We start from the raw sequence: 24,016 nt of genomic DNA, 5'->3' as shown, positions 1-24,016 counted from the left end.
TTTTCCTTTGCCGAAGAAGGCTTTCGCTGAAAGCTTATATGTATCAGTCTTCTCACTGAACCTGTCTGCAACTCAAAAGGTCATCTTTACGGTGGGTAATAACCTTTCAGAATATTGTTGAAAAGACGAAAACATATAGTTAAGGCAATACCTAAAGCAAAGTACTGAAACTTTTTGCAATTTTGTCATATGATGACATGTTGGAGACCGTGGCTGTTTTTGAAGACAAATGTTGATGGTGTTAGGACAGCAACCAGCCACAAATTTACTTTGAGTTCCTTTATTCAAAGGAAACCGTTACCGGTTTCAAATCGTTGCGATTCATCATCAGACGGTTTACATGCTTTCTTTCTGACATTTGGTAAGAAAGCATGTAAACCGTCTGATGATGAATCGCAACGATTTGAAACCGGTAACGGTTTCCTTTGAATAAAGGAACTCAAAGTAAATTTGTGGCTAGTTGCTGTCCTAACACCATCAACATTTGACTGAAACTTTTGTAAGAATAAGTTGCAAATCTTGTTTGATTAAAACTTACATAAACATAATGTCTAAGCTCTTAGTTACGATGATGTGGCTGAAAAAAGTACTTTTGAAGGACCATGTTCTATGATCAGATTTTTATTTTTGGAAGGTGTACAACAGTTAGAAATATTTTCTCAGATGAAGGAACAATATGGTGCTAGCTGCATGAACCATCTGGGTCATTCCATGTCAGTTCAACCAGGGGCTCCAGCTCAAAGTCTCAGATTTGACTGAAATTCAGTACACTAATTCTACCATGTGTGGAACACTCGTGTGCAAAGCATTAGTTTCCCCTGCCAATTAGTTCCAGAATTATGACTTGTTTAAGAAGGTGGCGTGACCCGGAAATTGCAACCCGCATCTGGCAATCTATCTTCAGATCCAGCTTCAGGTCTTAATAACTTTGGAACTATTCCACACTGTCCAGTGAAATTTTTACAACCCAGTAACATCCATTTAGAGAACACACTCCATGAATCAAAACACCAACAACGTATTTCTGAGGGAAAATAAAAAATTTCAAAATGTGATTAAAAAAATGTAATACCTTAAAAGGTACATATTGTAGGTGCCCTCTATGCCAAATATAATTCACTCAAAAAGGGTATAAATATTTTTGTGGTAAGCTTAATGTGGCCTAAACACACACAGATCTCATCATGCCCATATCAGTCACAAAAACTGAGTTACATGCACACGAAAATACAAAAATTTGAAAAATTACCTGAAAAACATCGATTTTCGGAGTGTGGTAGCACTAAAGGGATAAGTGGTATCCAAGCCAAATTTCACACACTGCATAAGTAGACCATAATGATATATATCTCAAAATTTCAGCATGTTATTGCATGACATTTGTGTGCAATTGAAATTGACAGATGTATTTGGTTATGTGGCCATTGTTCCACAACACAATTTTGTAAAAACATATCGTAAACTGTTCTGCCTCTTCTTATCCTTTCCAGCAACTGTTTAATCACTAAGCAACAACATATAGACAGATAACACAACATATCATCAATGTTTACTGCACCTTAACTGCTAAAAACCAGTTGATTGTGCTTCAAACAGAAGTTCTCCCACACTTTAGCTACTGTACTCTGTACATTGAGTGGCAAATTGTACTGTCTTCCTGACACTGTGGTAGGAACTGGAACAGTTATAAGAATATGTTCAAAAGGAATCCAACACCTGTCTGCCAAACGTGGCCAATGAAATGATCTTGCTGGTGCTATGAAGTTCGCAAATACATCACCTTCTGCTTCACAGCACTCTGCAACACATCCTAAGTACCATTTGTCATCATAAACAGCAATAACATATCAACTTGGTTGCTTTTGCTTCTGAATCCCGAGTCAGACACACTGTGAAGATACATGTTGTGCATGAACCTATAGTTATAACCGGACAGTCTGCTCATCTGCACATTGTCAGAGTCCGTTGGAGAGAAGTGATGATGGCTCCTTGTGCCTGCACCAGTTTTAACATGTTCTAGTCTGCTTTTTAGCAACTCTTTGTCTGATTTCACCTCATCTTTCGAAACATAGAATGATCGTATGCCAGAGATATTTTTCTGTACCCAGGTAAATAACTGAAGAGGTGTTAGAATGTGACTATCTGTAGGGTGCTGCAGACTAGCTCATGACGCCATGCGCTTAATGGTAGCACCAATACCATCACATACATTTTTACCATGACTTGTTGCAAAAAAATTCCGTTCTGCATGAATCTGAAAATCATGGTAATGCATGCATAAATTTTTGAGATTTTTACAGTTTTTGTACTGACTAGCTGCCCCATCACTGAAGTATTCCACAAAATGTATGTGAGGCAGCTGTTTTTCACATATGCCATGACGGTGCAAATGTGGTCATTAACTGCAATGGCATCATGAATTAAACAATCACTAAAAACAGGTTCATGGCAGACACATCACCTGATTCACCTCTATAGTAAATCGCAAATGGCTGGAGAGTTGTTTGACTGTTGTCCCAGTGATATCCTTGGATGGCATCTTGAACTATAAATGCATAATTTTCAGAAAAGTCTAGTATTACTATAATTTCATCTTGTTTCAAATTATCCTTACAAAACTGGAGATAAACCGATTGTGCTGTTGCTGTGAAGCTATGTGTGGGGTCAGTTTGTCCATTTTTTGACAACATATTTCAACAAAATCTTCCACTGTACTTTGCTTTGTTTCAAGACTTGTGCAATCCATGTGTGTCCATTGTTTATAAGAAACAAGTTCATCATCATCCATAAGGAGTTCACCATACAGTTTGTTATTCATCTGTTCTGCAAGATTTGCCTTACCAGGACACTTTTCACACCTGTGTGTCATGCACTGGTAGGAACTGGCTTCACACACTAGCAACTTCATTGCACCTTTGTAATCCAGACCAGAATCCTTTATAGCAGCAAACATCAGCTTAGCATTTTGATGGGTCTCACATACACAAACATTGTGTGTGCCTCTTGCACTTACAGGCACAACCCATTTTGGCCAAAGATTGAAAAAAGATGATAAACCTACTTTGGTATTGTGATACTTTTCCTTGAATTCTACATATAGTTCTGATATGTTGCATAGTAACAGTCTTTTTTGCATATGTACACGTACATTTCCCATTTTCACCGTTACATAGTCTTTTTCTCTAGGCATTATTCGGCTGTTGCCATTATTTTCATAAAACTCCGACACTAGCACCTTTATTTCTGAACTCTATTGCTTACCCTGAGCCTGCTGAAGTTGTGGAAGCACTCCTTGGGTTGGTTTTATTTTCCTAGCCTGCTTTACCATATATGTAGAGACATTGAATTCCTTTGCAGTGTAGTCAATAGACCAGTTGGAAGGTGCAAGGGTAAAAATAGCTACTTTTTTCTGGCGTGTGGATATGGCACACTTTTCTTTCAAATCATGCACAGTTTTGTCCAAATCAGAGCATTTCTGGCAAGATTTCTGTTCCTTTGGCGCAGATAGTTCTTCCTCTTCCACCATTAGTGTGTCAGCTATTTTATGTTTTAATTCCATTTGAGCTTCTTGTAGTTTTCTTCTACCACAGCTGGGCCTGTCTCTTTTCCCAACTTTGTGTCTCTTCATGGGAGACAAACCAATAGCAGTCACTGAAGTATTTAACTGCTCATCCGCTGTGGCTGATACTCTTCGTCACTGTCATGTAAATTATCAGAATATTCTTCATTTTTTAGCAGTGTAACACACCTGGAATATAACTTTTGTCCGGGTTTCATGTTAAACCCCATGCACTTATTCACTTTCAATACTGCTACACTTCACTGTCTTCTTATGAATCCGAAATGGATCAAAACAACTTCTTTGTAGGAAAGAATACTTATCCAGAAACACTTTCATATGACGATAACAAACACTAAAGTTTCTTGGAACTGTACTTCTTGTGGCCACAGGGTGTATCCCAGATCTCCATAGCAACAAATGTTGGTCCGATTCATCCAGATCATACAGTACAAAGCGAATGCCACATTTTGTTCCATATGTTGTTTTATGACATTCAGATGCTTGTGCTCTACCAATACTGCAACGTGTTTGAACAGAAGCACCACTAGTACACTCTTCTGCCTCCATACTGACTTTCCACAACAGTACTGACCAGTCTGAACAAGAATCTTAAAAACATGAGTAACCTGTAATTGTTGCTTGTTTCCTTTGTTGTTCCTGCCTAACAATGACTCATTCTGTCCCTGAAAACTACCATTATTTAACTTTCTGTTGCCTAATGGTTCCCAACAATTGCTGCATGAAACAAGCTGTCTGTATCATCACTATTACTTGCTAAATTGTGTTAAAAGAAACGTAACCAAATAACCCCCCCATGTCTGCTTGTGTCTGTATATGTGTGGTTGGATATGTGTGTGTGTGCGAGTGTGTACCCGTCCTTTTTTCCCCCTAAGGTAAGTCTTTCCGCTCCCGGGACTGGAATGACTCCTTACCCTCTCCCTTAAAACCCACATCCTTTCGTCTTTCCCTCTCCTTCCCTCTTTCCTGATGAGGCAACAGTTTGTTGCGAAAGCTTGAATTTTGTGTGTATGTTTGTGTTCGTTTGTGTGTCTGTCGACCTGCCAGCACTTTCATTTGGTAAGTCACATCATCTTTGTTTTTAGGTATATTTTTCCTTCGTGGAATGTTTCCTTCCATTATAACTATATATATATATAACTTCTTCACTTTTGAAGGCCAGACATACCAACAATTAAAGGGAACAGCCATGGGTACCAGGATGGCCCCCTCGTACGCCAACCTATTCATGGGTCGCTTAGAGGAAGCCTTCTTGGTTACCCAGGCCTGCCAACCCAAAGTTTGGTACAGATTTATTGATGACATTTTCATGATCTGGTCTCACAGTGAAGAAGAACTCCAGAATTTCCTCTCCAACCTCAACTCCTTTGGTTCCATCGGATTCACCTGGTCCTCTCTAAATCCCATGCCACTTTCCTTGACGTTGACCTCCACCTGTCCAATGGCCAGCTTCACACGTCCGTCCACATCAAACCCACCAACAAGCAACAGTACCTCCATTACGACAGCTGCCACCCATTCCACATCAAACGGTCCCTTCCCTACAGCCTAGGTCTTCGTGGCAAACGAATCTGCTCCAGTCCGGAATCCTTGAACCATTACACCAACAACCTGAAAACAGCTTTTGCATCCCGTAACTACCCTCCCGACCTTGTACAGAAGCAAATAACCAGAGCCACTTCCTCATCTCCTCAAACCCGGAACCCTCCACAGAAGAACCCCAAAAGTGCCCCACTTGTGACAGGATACTTTCCGGGACTGGATCAGATTCTGAATGTGGCTCTCCAGCAGGGATACGACTTCCTCAAATCCTGCCATGAAATGAGATCCATCCTTCATGAAATCCTCCCCACTCCACCAAGAGTGTCTTTCCGCCGTCCACCCAACCTTCGTAACCTCTTAGTTCATCCCTATGAAATCCCCAAACCACCTTCCCTACCCTCTGGCTCCTACCCCTGTAACCGTCCCCGGTGTAAAACCTGTCCCATGCACCCTCCCACCACCACCTATTCCAGTCCTGTAACCCGGAAGGTGTACACGATCAAAGGCAGAGCCACGTGTGAAAGCACCCACGTGATTTACCAACTGACCTGCCTACACTGTGAAGCGTTCTATGTGGGAATGACCAGCAACAAACTGTCCATTCGCATGAATGGACAAAGGCAGACAGTGTTTGTTGGTAATGAGGATCACCCTGTGGCTAAACATGCCTTGGTGCACGGCCAGCACATCTTGGCACAGTGTTACACCGTCCGGGTTATCTGGATACTTCCCACTAACACCAACCTGTCAGAACTCCGGAGATGGGAACTTGCCCTTCAGCATATCCTCTCCTCTTGCTATCCGCCAGGCCTCAATCTCCGCTAATTCATAATTTCAATCTGCCGCCGCTCATACCTCACCTGTCTTTCAACATCATCTTTGCCTCTATACTTCCGTCCCGACTGACATCTCTGCTCAAACTCTTTGCCTTTACAAATGTCTGCTTGTGTCTTGTATGTATGGATGGATATGTGTGTGTGTGCGAGTGTATACCTGTCCTTTTTTCCCCCTAAGGTAAGTCTTTCCGCTCCCGGGATTGGAATGACTCCTTACCCTCTCCCTTAAAACCCATATCCTTTTGTCTTTCCTTCTCCTTCCCTCTTTCCTGACGAGGCAACCATTGGTTGCGAAAGCTAGATTTTGTGTGTATGTTTGTGTTTGTTTGTGTGTCTATCGACCTGCCAGCGCTTTTGTTTGGTAAGTCTCATCATCTTTCTTTTTAAATATATTTTTCCCACGTGGAATGTTTCCCTCTATTATATTCATATCATTAATTTGAACCCAACAATCACGTTTGTTATTGTTATTGTCACTGTTACATTTCGTAGTCTTTTCTGTCATCTTATTTCCTCCTTCTGTTTTTGCCAGCAGTTTTACTTTCTATTCACCTTCTCCTTTTTTTACCGTAATCCAGTATACAATTTTATCCCGCCGATATATACTCAATAATACGTAATAATACGTAACCCACTTCCAAATCATAACCAAAATTTTTTTTTTCCGCTTTCAACACTACCGCTGCTATAAAATCCACCGTTTCCAGTTCACAAACAGTTCCTTTCAGCTATTAAACAACCTTTTCGGCTAGTTTTAATATATTTTGCTCTATTTCCAGTTCCGTTTTTCTCACATCATCGATCATTTTTAGCCGCTTCCCACAGCTTTTAACGTCATTATTTCTTCATCAGACAATTGTTGCTTCATTTCCATAATCTGCCACCACCAAACCACCCTTTTAATACATCCTCACGTAGTTTTTTCGAAATTTTCCCGTATTTCTCCACCCTTTAACGTGTTTTGGCGGCACTAACCTTTATGCACATCATTATCTACCTACACAAGTTCACCACAGGATCAACATAGCCCAGCTCTAACCAACCCGTTTTCGCCTTTTTTCACACCAGATCTCCATTTGCTTTCTAGTTTTACCTTTATCTCTCCCCATATATTTTTATATTTATTTTCATTTTCATTTCAGCCTCGTGTTCCACTTTCCACCTTCTAGCACCATGTCACCCTCACAACACCTCCACAACGACCCCATTAAGTTTTATTTACATTCCCTCTGCAAACATGCCTTCGCCCTAGCCAGATTACACTCCCATATTTTATTTTCTCAGGCTTGTCTGACATTTGGCATCACCCCCAAAGGCCTCACACTTAAAGTTCCCATCTCTGGCTGCAACCCTTCTTTCCATCAGTCCCTATACCAGTTCCAAACCGAACAATCCATTGCCCTCACCCAACTAATCCTTCACCTACACATACACTCAGCCAATCAACACACCCATCAACTCCTGTCCCTAATAAAAGTCCTCAATCTTTCCTCTCCCACATCCACACCGGTTGTTCAGAGCATCCTCCTACAGGCCAACCGCAAATTAGAAAAGCATGCCACCCTCCACCTTAAAAAACTATCCAATCTCCTGGTTTCCCACCTCCGGAAAGGCAACTCACTCACCCTTCACAACCTTTCCAGCAAACCTCAACCTCCTCTCATTGCACACAAACCCAGTCTCTCCCATCTACTCAATCTCCCACTTCCAGCTCCACTCCCTCCAAAACCTCAAAATTCCAATCAACACCCTCTGGTACCACAACACCCCAATTCAGTAGTTAACCTCTCCTCCAAACCTCTCTCCCAATCCGAAACCTCTGTCCTATCCAAAGGCCTCACCTTCAGCCCCACTCCCAGATTTAACCAAACAGCCCTTGTCAAAGATTTACTGTCCTACACCCGTACTCTCTGCTGGAAATATCACTTTGCCACGAAGAAAAATGATCCTAATCCTACTCCTAATGATCCAACTCCCCAAGATACTATCCAAATTGAACCATGCCTGGAACAGTTCCGTCCTCCGTCACAGCGGGACCCACCTCCTCTTCCTCAAAATCACCCTCTCCAAACCTTCCAGGAATTTCTGACTTCCAGCCTTGCCTCTCAATCCTTCTTAAAAAACCTCAATCCTACTCCCAACATCACCACTGCTGAAGCCCAAGCTATGCGTGATCTGAAGGCTGACCAATCCATTGTCATTCTTCCGGCGGACAAGGGTTCCACGACTGTGGTACTTGATCGTCGGGAGTATGTGGCTGAGGGACTGCGTCAGCTTTCAGACAACACCACTTACAAAGTTTGCCATGGTAATCCCATTCCTGATGTCCAGGCGGAGCTTCAAGGAATCCTCAGAACCTTAGGCCCCCTACAAAACCTTTCACCTGACTCCATCAACCTCCTGACCCCACCAACACCCCGCACCCCTACCTTCTACCTTCTTCCCAAAATTCACAAACCCAATCATCCCGGCCGTCCCATTGTAGCTGGTTACCAAGCCCCCACAGAACGCATCTCTGCCTACGTAGATCAACACCTTCAACCCATTACATGCAGTCTCCCATCCTTCATCAAAGACACCAACCACTTTCTCGAACGCCTGGAATCCCTACCCAGTCTGTTACCCCCAGAAACCATCCTTGTAACCATTGATGCCACTTCCTTATACACAAATATTCCACATGTCCAGGGCCTCGCTGCGATGGAGCACTTCCTTTCACGCCGATCACCTGCCGCCCTACCTAAAACCTCTTTCCTCATCACCTTAGCCAGCTTCATCCTGACCCACAACTTCTTCACTTTTGAAGGCCAGACATACCAACAATTAAAGGGAACAGCCATGGGTACCAGGATGGCCCCCTCGTACGCCAACCTATTCATGGGTCGCTTAGAGGAAGCCTTCTTGGTTACCCAGGCCTGCCAACCCAAAGTTTGGTACAGATTTATTGATGACATTTTCATGATCTGGTCTCACAGTGAAGAAGAACTCCAGAATTTCCTCTCCAACCTCAACTCCTTTGGTTCCATCGGATTCACCTGGTCCTACTCTAAATCCCATGCCACTTTCCTTGACGTTGACCTCCACCTGTCCAATGGCCAGCTTCACACGTCCGTCCACATCAAACCCACCAACAAGCAACAGTACCTCCATTACGACAGCTGCCACCCATTCCACATCAAACGGTCCCTTCCCTACAGCCTAGGTCTTCGTGGCAAACGAATCTGCTCCAGTCCGGAATCCTTGAACCATTACACCAACAACCTGAAAACAGCTTTTGCATCCCGTAACTACCCTCCCGACCTTGTACAGAAGCAAATAACCAGAGCCACTTCCTCATCTCCTCAAACCCGGAACCCTCCACAGAAGAACCCCAAAAGTGCCCCACTTGTGACAGGATACTTTCCGGGACTGGATCAGATTCTGAATGTGGCTCTCCAGCAGGGATACGACTTCCTCAAATCCTGCCCTGAAATGAGATCCATCCTTCATGAAATCCTCCCCACTCCACCAAGAGTGTCTTTCCGCCGTCCACCCAACCTTCGTAACCTCTTAGTTCATCCCTATGAAATCCCCAAACCACCTTCCCTACCCTCTGGCTCCTACCCCTGTAACCGTCCCCGGTGTAAAACCTGTCCCATGCACCCTCCCACCACCACCTATTCCAGTCCTGTAACCCGGAAGGTGTACACGATCAAAGGCAGAGCCACGTGTGAAAGCACCCACGTGAAGCGTTCTATGTGGGAATGACCAGCAACAAACTGTCCATTCGCATGAATGGACACAGGCAGACAGTGTTTGTTGGTAATGAGGATCACCCTGTGGCTAAACATGCCTTGGTGCACGGCCAGCACATCTTGGCACAGTGTTACACCGTCCGGGTTATCTGGATACTTCCCACTAACACCAACCTGTCAGAACTCCGGAGATGGGAACTTGCCCTTCAGCATATTCTCTCCTCTCGCTATCCGCCAGGCCTCAATCTCCGCTAATTCATAATTTCAATCTGCCGCCGCTCATACCTCACCTGTCTTTCAACATCATCTTTGCCTCTATACTTCCGTCCCGACTGACATCTCTGCTCAAACTCTTTGCCTTTACAAATGTCTGCTTGTGTCTTGTATGTATGGATGGATATGTGTGTGTGTGCGAGTGTATACCTGTCCTTTTTTCCCCCTAAGGTAAGTCTTTCCGCTCCCGGGATTGGAATGACTCCTTACCCTCTCCCTTAAAACCCATATCCTTTTGTCTTTCCTTCTCCTTCCCTCTTTCCTGACGAGGCAACCATTGGTTGCGAAAGCTAGATTTTGTGTGTATGTTTGTGTTTGTTTGTGTGTCTATCGACCTGCCAGCGCTTTTGTTTGGTAAGTCTCATCATCTTTCTTTTTAAATATATTTTTCCCACGTGGAATGTTTCCCTCTATTATATATATATATATATATATATATATATATATATATATATATATATATATATATATATATATATATATATATATATAATTTTTTTTTCTTTTTTGAAGCGACACTATCAACAACCTATACTACTAAAGCACAACAAAGATGATGATGATCGAGCCTGCACTGAGGAGTGGATGTCCATGACGGCAAAGGAAACACACTTCTTCAAACAAATAAATAAATAAACCACTAAACCTCATGTGGCACAACTGACACTGGGAACTATCGGCAAATCTGTTCGGGATCTACTACCTCATCATTCTTATGACCCTGACCTTCCACCTTTGTATTTTTATTGATTTAATTTAATGAAGGAGGTTTTGTGTGGGATTTAGAGTGGAACAGCAACAAACAGATTAAGGAAAAAGTACAAGCCTGAAGTAAAAAAATGTTTCTCTGAGGGGACAGGAAGACATATAAGAAGATGGAACAAGTACAGAGGAGTTTGTGAGAATTATGAGGAAAAATAGACAAAAGTGTGTTGATTTAACAAACCATGTTTGCTGTATAACTATTTGCCTATTTAATTATTGAATGACCCTTAAACTGAAAGGGATCCATTGAACGAAACTCTGGAGAACGTAGCTCATATAATTATTCATAATCACTTCCATTTTTTGCTGATAATGTTTCAGAAAAGAACTCTTCCATAGCTAGAGCTACACATTACTTCTTTATATACTTAGTCGGTATCAATTTTAATGCTGAAGCCTCATTATGAAGCATTCATGCTCACTGAGATTTGCATGCATGAACATTTAATAATGAGACTTAACCCTTGAAACTAGCTGTGACTGAATAAATAGAGAAATAATGTGTAGCTGTGGAAGAGCAGTCATTTTCTGGAAATAGAAGAGATAGGCTTATTTCACTATAACACAATGTAGTTTCCTAAATATGAACTGAAAAGTAACAAAAGAGCTTTAGGTATAAATTAAGCACCAAATTTACAGTTGGCTCACTTCTTTACTACTAATAGCGCAGGGCAAGTCAAAAAGGAGTTCACAACTTTGGAGTGGTATAGAGATGTATTGAGATAACTCACAGAATCGGTAGATGTGTCATTTTATAGAAAACAACCTCAAGTTTTACACCACAGTGCCAAGGGTCATTTTAGTTTGATGAGACTACCATTTGTGATGCGGCAAACATCCCATGGGTAATCAATTTCTCCTCACACTCGTAGCGACAAATGAGGTGTAACTTGTGAAATGGCAGCTTAGATTGCATTTTTCACTCCAGCTAAACTGTTTGGTAGGAGAGGAACATACACACAGTCTTTAATGAAACCACAGAGAAAGAGCTCCAGTGGTGTCAATACTGGAGAGCAAGGTAGCCATTCGACTGACCCTTCACAGCCAATCCACTGACCTGAGAAGCGATTATCAAGAAAACTTCTGAACTTCTGTGAAGAAATGAGGTGGTGCACTGTCTTGCTGGTAGTAAACCATCTGATCTTAGTCACATTTACCAATCTGTGGAATTAAAAAGTTTTCAAGCATATCCAGAGACACAATACCAGTGACAGTTTTCTCCATAAAGAAGAAGGGCCTTACACTTTCAATTTGCTAAGCACAAAAAACACATTAACTTCGGGGCTGTCACCAATGTGTTCCATGGTTGCATGCAGATTTTCGCTGCCCCATATTCTGCCACTGATACGAAACAGTGTCTCATCACTGAAGATTATTGTATTCAGGAATGTCTCACTGTCCTCTCTCTCATGCATCATTTCCACAAAGAATTCCCCACAGGTAACCTTATCTGCATCACTACTGTGCTGTGCCATTGAGAATCTGTATAGTTTCAAGTGCAAACGTCTACACAGTACTCACCAAATAGTCATTTGTGGAATGCCAGTCTTGTGAGATGCAAGTCATGCAGATTTTTGTGAACTTCAGGCAAAGTTCTCCCTAACCTTTTTGACAATCATCAACATGCGGGCAACATGGTGATTTATCATGTCGCAATGAAAAACCCAATTCAACAAAGTTCTTGTGCCAAGAGTGAATTGTAGGGACACTTTGAGGTGCTTTAGCATATTCGGTGAGTAATTTACACCGAACAGTTGTTGCAGAGTCTGTTTCATGAAGCCAAAACACACAGCGAGCATGCTTCAGACCATTGAAAGTAGCTATTTTAACTGTGCGCTATGCCAGGTCTCCTGGTGGTGGATGAGGTACTGACGCACAACGTAAGTCAAACTTGAAGTCATTTCCTACAAAGTAACACATCTACAAATTTTGTACATTATCACAATGAAATTCTATTTCTCTCGAAAGTTGTGAAGTCCTTTTCGACTCATCCTGTAAGTTATCTTCCTACTGTTCACTAACCAACTCTAGCCACACTATAAAATCAATCATCCACGAACATCTCCAACTAGGAAGAGGCCAAAATACTTTCAATTGGAATGAAAATTAATCGTTTGGGAGTCCTTTCACTCTAAGTTACCCATTTAACCATTGTGCATAAACATAACATCCATACACACAAACGGTTAAAAGAAGTGAAGTTTCCACTGGGTAACTGTATTGAGAATTATAATATTGTGCAAATTAACAGGCTGCTGTTAATTATCAAAGAACTAACTTTTCTAGAAACCAAGTTGTTTATCAGGCCTTTCGTTTTTCAGTCGTCACTGCTTCTAATAATTCTCCATTGAAGAGGGTCTTGGGACTTTTCAGGTTTATTTACTGTTCATGTTTGTCATAAATTAGCTAACAAAGTTGTCTATGAAATTTCAGCCTAAATATTCAATTGCAGTCACTACATAAAACGTAAATAAAGCAGTCATCAAAATAGAAAAAGGAAATAAGAACCAAAAAGCTTTCAGAAAGATATTAACAGCTTTCAAAGATTACTTTAGAAAGTATGTAAGCCACTGTGGAATCTGTCACACTCAGCAAGACACACGATGGTGTTTACTGAGATTGAAATAAAACCACCACTGAAAAATAGGGCATTTTAATCTGTTACTGCAATTGTATAAAAGTGTACACAGACTTTGCTGTTTAAATCACGACAACCAGTATTTTACTTACCAATGCTCATTTTAAATGAACACTATACATAAGCCTAAGTCTGAAAGCAAACTATAATTCTGTAAGTATTTGTACCAAGAGTGCACACTGATTGTACTTATTGCATCCAGCTTAAAATTTCTCCCCTTTTTCTTCTCTTTGCAACTCAAACAGTTTGCATTGCTGCTGTCAATAATGATTTGTCTTCACAGTAATTTAACTGTAGGACCTCCTCATAAAAAAAAAAAAAAAATGAATATGGGGGTAGAGAAAAGGAAACCATGCCCACAAACTTAGGGTGTCAATCCAACAAGGTGATTAAATTTGTAAACTTGATAAATTTAACAGCAAGATTCAAAGTCAACTTATTGCTTTATTCTCTCAGTAATTGACCTAGTGATGGGAAAATAAATTTAGCATACCTGTTCCAGGCGCTTTTTTCTGTACAATTCATAGTGTCTCATATGTGTCTTCTCTCGCATATCTTCCATATTAGTTCTTATTAACATTTCACGAAGTTTCACAAAGTCACAATGAGATTCATTTTCCACTGCAAAGAAAAATGTTAACATTTTACTCGTGTAAAAATATACATGTATCAGTGCGATGGCACAAAAAATTTATTCATCAAATATACAATTAGAACCAAGCAGTGAACAAAAGCAGTCTTTAAAGAATAGTAAATAAGGGGGCAGGAGGAGAGGGGCTAGGGAGAAAGGGGATGGGAGAGAAGGGTGGGGTTGGAGAGAGGGGGTGGGGTGTTGGTGTGGGAGAGAGGGGGTGGGGTGTGGGTGTGGGAGAGAGGGGGTGGGGTGTGGGTGTGGGAGAGATGGGGTTGGGTTTGGGTGTGGGAGAGAGGGGGTGGGGTGTGGGTGTGGGAGAGAGGGGGTGGGGTGTGGGTGTGGGAGAGAGGGGGTGGGGTGTGGGTGTGGGAGAGAGGCGGTGGGAGGGATGGGAGAGACACTGGGAGTGGGAGTGGGAGAGAGACAGGGGTGAGTGGGAGAGAGAGAGACAGGGTTGAGTGGGAGAGAGAGACAGGGGTGAGTGGGGGAGAGAGACAGGGGTGAGTGGGGGAGAGAGACAGGGGTGAGTGGGGGAGAGAGACAGGGGTGAGTGGGGGAGAGAGACAGGGGTGAGTGGGGGAGAGAGACAGGGGTGAGTGGGAAGTTTCATACCAGCGCACACTCCACTGCAGAATGAAAATCTCATTCTGGAAAGATCCCCCAGGCTGTGGCTAAGCCATGTCTCCGCAATATTCTTTCTTTCAGGAGTGCGATTTCTGCAAGGTTCGCAGGAGAGCTTCTGTAAAATTTGGAAGGTAGGAGACGAGGTACTGGCTGAAGTAATGCTGTGAGGACGGGGCGTGAGTCGTGCTTGGGTAGCTCAGTCGGTAGAACACTTGCCCGCGAAAGGCAAAGGTCCCGAGTTCGAATCTCGGTCCGGCACACAGTTTTAATCTGCCAGGAAGTTTCAGGAACAAATGTGATTAAAATTTCCAAAAATTGTGCAAACAATTATTAAACCTTCAGGACTATACTGAATCTCTCTGAACTTCATTCTCATTCACCCTGACAAATATTTCAGTTAGCGGTGTCATAATGAAAAGTCTGCAGACATTGGGATCATGTAAATGAGGGAGTGGGGATATTCTGTTTCTTTCAGTTGTTTCCATTTCCGCACGACTCATGAGGTGCATCATACTTTCTATTGGCAGCAGGTACACTTAGCCTGTAAATAGGTATCTTTTTCTGGCAGGAAAATTCTCTGCAGCTAATCAGGCTGCAAATGCATCAGCCCCCTACCACCCCCACCCCTCCCCACCCACAAGCAAGCAACTGAAAGGTACTGCAAACTAATCATAGTTAACTAAACAAACACTGTTTTTTGCCTTGATGTCACTGCACAACCTAGGTTTCAAGTTGTAAGGCCATTTTCAAGTACATTACTGATCATAGTTCATAATTTTCTAGAATTCCTAGCCAGTTTTAAGGCTTCATTTTCCAAATGTTTGCTAAGAAACTTGTAAACCAATCTGTAAAAGTAATAATGCTTTTTGTAAAGGGTTCTATTGGTGGCCCCCACAACGCTCTCTTCCCTGGACCTGGACCCTTTCCAAACATCTGTTGCTTTTCAGTGTCATGAGTGTGTCTGGAAACATTGGATGCAGCCCTCCATGCTGGTCTATACAGCATAAGTCTCTCTATCTCAGGGTAACTAGTGCGGCCTACACCAATTTGAATCTACTTAACAGGTGAGCATTAGTCGCCTCTTACAATTCACTTCAACATAAGGCTACAATCCAACCAGTACTTTCAGAGAATACCTTCTAAAATAAAAATTTACATTCAATGTTCACAATCTTTTTCTCTCTAGAAAGTGTTCCCTTGCTATTGCCACTATTCATTTTACACATTCTGGACTTTTGCAATCATTGGTTATTGTGCTGTCTAAATAGGGAAGCATCTATCACCTTTAGTATCTCATTTCTTTCTCTACATCCCTCAGTACCATTGCAAAAACTTTGCTTTAATTTTATACATCTACATCTACATTTATACTCCGCAAGCCACCCAACAGTGTGTGGCGGAGGGCACTTTACGTGCCACTGTAATTACCTCCCTTTCCTGTTCCAGTCGCGTATGGTTCGCGGGAAGAACGACTGCCGGAAAGCCTCCATGCGCGCTCAAATCTATCTATTTCTACATTCGTGATCTCCTCAGGAGGTATAAGTAGGGGGAAGCAATGTATTCGATACTTCATCCAGAAACGCACCCTCTCGAAACCTGGACAGCAAGCTATACCGCGATGCAGAGCACCTCTCTTGCAGAGTCTGCCACTTGAGTTTGCTAAACATCACCATAACGCTATCACGCTTACCAAATAACCCTGTGATGAAACGCGCTGCTCTTCTTTGGATCTTCTCTATCTCCTCTGTCAACCCGACCTGGTACGGATCCCACACTGATGAGCAATACGCAAGTATGGGTCGAACAAGTGTTTTGTAAGCCACCTCCTTTGCTGATGGACTACATTTTCTAAGGACTCTCCCAATGAATCTCAACCTGGTAACCGCCTTACCAACAATTAATTTTATATGATCATTCCACTTCAAATCATTCCGCACGCATACTCCCAGATATTTTACAGAAGTAACTGCTACCAGTGTTTGTTCTGCTATCATATAACCATACAATAAAGGATCCTTCTTTCTATGTATTCGCAAAACATGACATGTGTCAGTTGCCACTCCCTGCACCAAGTGCCTATCCGCTGCAGATCTTCCTGCACTTTGCTGCAATTTTCTAATGCGGCAACCTCTCTGTATACTACAGCATCATCCGCGAAAAGCCGCATGGAACTTCCGACACTACCTACTAAGTCATTTATATATATTGTGAAAAGCAATGGTCCCATAACACTTCCCTGTGGCACGCCAGAGGTTACTTTAACGTCTGTAGATGGCTCTCCACTGATAACAACATGCTGTGTTCTGTTTGCCAAAAACTCTTCAATCCAGCCACACAGCTGGTCTGATATTCTGTAGGCTCTTATTTTGTTTATCAGTGCGGAACTGTATCGAATGCCTTCCGGAAGTCAAGGAAAATAGCATCTACCTTGGAGCCTGTATCTAATATTTTCTGGGTCTCATAAACAAATAAAGCAAGTTGGGTCTCACATGATTGCTGTTTCCGGAATCCATGTTGATTCCTACGGAGTAGATTCTGTGTTTCCACAAATGACATAATATGCGTGCAAAAAACATGTTCTAAAATTCTACAACAGATCGATGTCAGAGATATAGGTCTATAGTTTTGCGCATCTGCTCGACGACCCTTCTTGAAGACTGGGACTACCTGTGCTCTTTTCCAATCATTTGGAACCTTCCGTTCCTCTAGAGACTTGCGGTACACGGCTGTTAGAAGGGGAGCAAGTTCTTTCGCGTACTCTGTGTAGAATCGAATTGGTATCCCGTCAGCCCAAGGACTTTCCTCTGTTGAGTGATTTCAATTGCTTTTCTATTCCTTAGACACTTATTTCGATGTCAGTCTTTTTTTTTTTTTTTTGTTTGTGCGAGGATTTATAGAAGGAACTGCAGTGCGGTCTTCCTCTGTGAAACAGCTTTGGAAAAAGTTGTTTAGTATCTCAGCTTTACGCGTGTCATCCTCTGTTTCAATGCCATCATCATCCCAGGGTGTCTGGATATGCTGTTTCGACCCACTTACTGATTCAACATAAGATCAGAACTACTTAGGATTTTCTGTCAAGTCGGTACATAGAATTTTACTTTCGAATTCACTGAACGCTTCACACATAGCCCTCCTTACGCTAACTTTGACATCGTTTATCTTCTGTTTGTCTGAGAGGTTTTGGCTGCGTTTAAACTTGGAGTGAAGCTCTCTTTGCTTTCGCAGTAGTTTCCTAACTTTTTTGTTGAACCACAGTGGGTTTTTCCTGCCTCTCACAGTTTTACTCGGCACGTACCTGTCTAAAACGTATTCTATGATTGCCTAGAACTTTTTCCATAAACACTCAATATTGTCAGTGTCGGAACAGAAATTTTCGTTTTGATCTGTTAGGTAGTCTGAAATCTGCCTTCTATTACTCTTGCTAAACAGATAAACCTTCCTCCCTTATATTCCTATTTACTTCCATATTCAGGGATGCTGCAACAGCCTTATGATCACTGATTCCCTGTTCTGCGCTTACAGAGTCGAAAAGTTAGGGTCTGTTTGTTATCAGTAGGTTCAAGATGTTATCTCCACGAGTCGGTTCTCTGTTTAATTGCTCGAGGTAATTTTCGGATAGTGCACTCAGTACAATGTCACTCGACGATGCTCTGTCCCTACCACCCGTCCTAAACATCTGAGTGTCCCAGTCTATATCTGGTAAATTGAAATCTCCACCTAAGACTATAACATGCTAGAAAATTTATGTGAAATGTATTCCAGATTTTCTCTCAGTTGTTCTGCGACTAATGCTGCTGAGTCGGGAGGTTGGTAAAAGGAGCCAATTATAAACCTAGCTCAGTTGTTGAGTGTAACCTCCACACATAATAATTCACAGGAACTATCCACTTCTACTTCACTACAGGATAAACTACTACTAACAGCGACAAACACGCCACCACCGGTTGCATGCAATCTATCGTTTCTAAACACCATCTGTGCCTTTGTAAAGATTTCAGCAGAATTTATCTCTGGCTTCAGCCAGCTTTCCATACCTATAACGATTTCAGCTTCAGTGCTTTCTATCACCGCTTGAAGTTCCGGTACTTTACCAACGTAGCTTCGACAGTTTAATTATTACAGTACCGATTGCTGCTTGGTCCCCGCATGTCCTGACTTTGCCCTGCACCCTTTGAGGCTGTTGTCCTTTCTGTACTTGCCCGAGGCCATCTAACCTAAAAAAACAGCCCAGTCCACGCCACACAACCCCTGCTATCCATGTAGCTGCCTGCTGTGTGTAGTGGACTCCTGACCTATCCAGCGGAACCCGAAACCCCACCACCCTATGGCGCAAGCCGAGGAATCTGCAGCCCACCCGGTCGCAGAACCGTCTCAGCCTCTGATTCAGACCCTCCACTCGGCTCTGTACGAAAGGTCCGCAGCCAGTCCTGTCGACGATGCTGCAGATGGTGAGCTCTGCTTTCATCCTGCTAGCGAGACTGGCAGTCTTCATCAAATCATATAGCCACTGGAAGCCAGATAGGATTTCCTCCGATCCATAGCACCAATGGGTGCCGACATGAGCGACCACCTGAAGATGGGTGCACCCTGTACCCTTCATGTCATCCGGAAGGACCCCTTCCACATCTGGAATGACTCCCCCTGGTATGCACACAGAGTGCACATTGGCTTTCTTCCCCTATCTTGCTGCCATATCCCTAAGGGACCCCATTATGCACCTGACGTTGGAGCTCCAACTACCAGTAAGCTCACCCCCTGCGACCGCCTGGATCTTGCAGACTGAGGGGCAACCTCTGGAACAGGACAAGCAGCCATGTCTGGCCGAAGATCAGTATCACACAGAGACAGAGCCTGAAACCGGTTCGTCAGACAAACTGGAGAGGCCTTCCGCTTAGCCCTCCGGAATGTCTTTCGCCCCCTGCCACACCTCGAGACGACCTTACACTCTACCACTGGTGAGGGGTCAGCCTCAATGTGGGCAGTATCCCGGGCAGTCACAGCCATAGTGCGATTGGGGGATGCGTGGGACGAGCTGGCCGTCCCCGACAAACCCCCATCCGGACCCCCACAGTGATGCCCATTGGCAACAGCCTCAAGCTGTGTGACCGAAGCCAACACTGCTTGAAGCTGGGAGCGAAGGGATGCCAACTCAGCCCGCATCCGAACACAGAAGTCGCAGTCCCTATCCATGCTAAACTGCTTCCCTATCCATGCTATTTTACTGATATTCAGTTTATAACACCTTTCCCAGTCACTATCCTTCCTATTCAACTGATCTTCTAAGTTCTTTGCCATCTTGGACGAAATTACAATGTTGTCAACAAACGTCACAGTTCTTATTTCTTTCCTCTGAAATTTAATTACCTTTCAAAATTTCTCCTGGCTTCCTTCACAGCTTGCTCAATGTCCAGACTGAGTAACATCAGGGATAATCTACAAGACTGTCTCACTCCCTGCTCAATTATTTCCTTCCCTTCATATCCTTTGATTCTCATAAGTGTGGTGTAAGAATATTAAATACGGTTGCAAGATATTTTAGCTTAGCAGCAGTGATGGGATACAAACTGCTGAGTATCTGTGTAGTCAGCATCAAATATTCAGTGATGAAGACAAAGCTGTGGAACACAAATGACAAAAGTTCGAAAGTGTTGTTCAACATACCTAAGACAAGTATGTTCCGAACAAGGTCTTAAGGGGTGGGAAAGACCCACTGTGGTTTAATAGCCATGTTAGAAAACTGCTCTGTAAATAAAAAGAGCTTCATCTCAGATTCAAGGAAAGTCAGAACTCAGCTGACAAACAAAAGCTGAATGAAGCAACACAGTGAAATGATACTGGGTTCCACAGCACTTTTGCTAAACAGTGTTTATAAGAGGCCAATTCTCCATTGGTTAAGATATGGAGCTTAGCATTTTCTATCATTAGTTTCACATACTGATGTGTAGTGCAGTTACTGAGTGTGGTCCGCTATGACCAAGTAAAACACAGTTGTTTTGTGTGCAGTTATGCAAATTTAGAAAACCCTATCTACATTTTGCAAAAACAGACATAATGTCTTATGGGATAACAGTAATCAGATGTTGCTTAAAATCCGTCTTGATTGCAAGAAATTTTTTTTTTTTTATTATTATTTATATGACCGGTTTCGGTTCATTCAGAACCATCTTCAGATCTGATATTTCCGTTACAGGAAATGTATGTGACGTAGCATGTGAAAGTTGCTGGATTTGGACGTGTTACTCCTGTAACGGAAATATCAGATCTGAAGATGGTTCTGAATGAACCGAAACCGGTCATATAAATAATAAAAAAAAATTTTTTTGCAATCAAGACGGATTTTAAGCAACATTATAAACCCTATCTACATTGCCGGAAATTTAGTTTGAAACTTTTATATGCTTCTTTTAAATTGAACAAAATAAGTATTTTATGTATACTGATCTATCTCCATCTTCCACCCTCACAGTTACACAATCTTACTTCCCTGGCATTACTCTGCTTATTTCGTCATTTTCATTAAAAAAATTACTCCAAGATTCAGGCAACAAGTTAGTAGCATTACTTTTTGTTTCCAACTACTTGAACAACTACTACCTATTACGTTACTTATTACTGACTGTTCCAATGGCACATTCATTTTCAGAGAAATCCTCTGCATTAGCAAAAAAAAAAAATTTTTAAGTGCTAAATCAATGGTTTTTAATTTTTTGGTGGAATACTGCTTCATCTTAAGTTCTGTACGAAGTAAAGGGGTCTCTAATTCTTGAAGAGACATATTAGTGTCTCTAGAACAGATGAAGGTGGAGGAATATAGCTTGTTTCATCATCATCCGAAGATTTTCTACAATCATTATTTTCTTGAATATTTTTCAATGAACCAATCTGCTCTCAAAAGTTATCACAATTTTTTTTATATCTTTGGGGTATAAGCAAACATATTGCACATCCCTTCAGGCACATTATGTTTCTCACTGAATGAGTGTTTTTTAAAGGACTGCAGCATTGTAGTGTCTATATCTTTCTCCTTATAATACCATCTGCAGTTAAAGTTTATAAATGTTCCTGCACAGAACACTATGAAAATATACTGAAATATTGAGTAATGACTTAGGTAATGATTTTGTTTGCAAATCAACACTTTACAAAACATTAACCACATTAATCACCAGCAACATTCAAATCCAACTGCCACTCAGTCACCACGAACACTTACGGGTTTAAAGTAACTGAATCATAACAGCTCCAGACTCTCAGCTACAGATGGCTTGACCCTGAACTGACCTGGACATCTACAACCATTGCAGTTAGTTATTTATGATTATTAAAATCAACAATCGGAATTTCTATCCCAGTTTATTCTACTTACATACAGTAATCAAATCTTAATACTTACAGTTACAGATTACATCTGTATTAAAAAGCTTAGTTTTAGTACTTCTGGTACAATAATCACTCATCACAGTGACTAGTCACATTTTAAATGTATTACAAATAAATTTATGAAAAAGTGTAAATTTATTTACCATTAAATGCTCATCCATGGCTAAAAGAGGAACAATCGAGACCCTAAATCCAGTTACAGATTTCTAGAACTCTTCAATTCTACACCAACAAAGATTCAGTACTGTTAAAATGGAAAATATAATTAAAAATATATATGAATCTGGGTTCCAATGGTAATACCTTTGCAATTCTTCAAAATCATTTTTATACTGTCATAATTATATAATACCAAATTGTTAAAGTAATTTTATAAATTATTTCATTAACCAAAATCAGAGTGTGACAGCAAGATGTGCACAAGATACTACAAGTGATTTATAACACCAGGATCGACACATCCCTGATTAAAAGAAACAAGCTTTGTTTTGCCCATCCTGTCCCTAGTGCAGAAGACAGTTTATTGTCATGTAGTGTTTTGAGTGTCCCTTGCAAGTTTATGAACAGCGGTTAACAGAATCCAAGAAGCCATAACAACAGGGGCAACTGAACACACCGAAAGACAGTAGTCATTTCATATAAACAAACTGAATCATTATCCAATTATGTTTATGTGAACAGCAGACCAATAAAGTGAATATTCGTTCATTAGGTTTTTCTTCTCTGCAGAATGACCACAACACATGTTAAGACTGTACAGATCATTAATATTTGTATGTACATTTGTTAAATGCTTTTATACAGCCACAGTAGCCTAAAGATAAGGTTTGCACCTCAAAACATTTTGCTTCATTAAATGTCTTAATTAGCCTAAGTGAACAAACTATGTGATTGGTAGAGGTCTCTGAAAAGCCTTTTTGTAGTGTTTACATAACTCTTACTTTCAAAGAAAAAGACGGAACACACTTTCCATCTGATTAACAAAATCTCACTTTCAAATGGTAAAAATGAGGTCATTAGAGACACAGCACAAACTCGATTAGTGAATTGCCCTTTTTGAAGAATTATCCCAGCATTTGCCTTAAGTGATTAAGTGAAACCACAGACAATTTAAATCACAATGAACATCTTGTATTTGAACAGTCCAGTGTGCTAACCACTGCACCACTTTGCTCCTTTTTTAATTAAAGGGTTGTCTTAGTTTAAATCACTAATACATTACTCTAAAAAAATTAATAGTTCATTAATGTGACAACACGAAAAAGTAACTTGTGAACAACGAACTGTGAATTATTTATTGCTTACCTTGCACTGTACCCCAAGGATATTGTCTGGAACGCATCATCTTGTTGCCTACACGCACAAAATCAGTACTGCCAACAACAGCAAATGGGACATGAGCATTCATTGTTGTGTTAATTTCTGCCACAGACTCATCGTCTACAGGAAACTGGTAAATGTGTACCCCATTGTTTGTCAACTCTGACATAATTTTTTGCTGAAAATGTGAAAACAATAAGTCTGAAGTGGATAATGATGTGTAAACATACTTTCCGTTTCCTTACTAACACTGCTACAATACCTTAAATTTCTGGAGTTCAGTCTTTGAGATCGTATCTGCCTTAGCAATAATTGGGATAATATTAACTTTTGTGTCCAATTTTTTCATGCATACAAGATCAATAGATTTCAATCTAGAAAAAAGAAGAAATATTAATATATTTATGAACATATATTACAATGTAATAAAATCGCCACACTATATTTCACTTGGACATACCCATGGCCTGTAGGGCAGATGAAATAGAGGCAAACATGAGTCCTACTGTCATGGTAAGTCGAAAGGGATCTTTTTATCTTGAGCTCTTCTTGTAAATATGCTTCAAACTGTGCATCTATGTAATCAACAACAGCTTTAAAGCTGTCTTCCTTGTTAATTTGGTCACCATAACCAACAGTGTCACATATAGTGAGCTGAAAAATATATGACATATTATCTATATCCTCACA

General features: G+C 41.4%; 1 protein-coding gene across 2 annotated transcripts in view; it reads right to left on the bottom strand.

The window, feature by feature from the left end:
- The window catches only part of LOC126095068 (septin-2), a 53,097-nt gene that overhangs the window by 15,728 nt on the left and 13,353 nt on the right, over window positions 1-24,016 (bottom strand). For both annotated transcript variants that reach the window (XM_049909751.1, XM_049909750.1), the window contains exons 4-7: window positions 23,787-23,980; window positions 23,589-23,700; window positions 23,312-23,504; window positions 13,862-13,989 (exon numbers count right to left, since the gene is read on the bottom strand). In XM_049909751.1, coding sequence (XP_049765708.1) covers window positions 13,862-13,989; window positions 23,312-23,504; window positions 23,589-23,700; window positions 23,787-23,980 — 627 coding nt within the window. The remainder of the gene's footprint in view (window positions 1-13,861; window positions 13,990-23,311; window positions 23,505-23,588; window positions 23,701-23,786; window positions 23,981-24,016) is intronic.

This window comes from Schistocerca cancellata, chromosome 8 (assembly GCF_023864275.1).
Source record: "Schistocerca cancellata isolate TAMUIC-IGC-003103 chromosome 8, iqSchCanc2.1, whole genome shotgun sequence".
NCBI classification, from domain to species: Eukaryota; Metazoa; Arthropoda; class Insecta; order Orthoptera; family Acrididae; genus Schistocerca; species Schistocerca cancellata.
The sequence above is the reverse complement of the archived record's forward strand: the minus strand, read 5'-3'. Positions and strand labels throughout refer to the sequence as shown.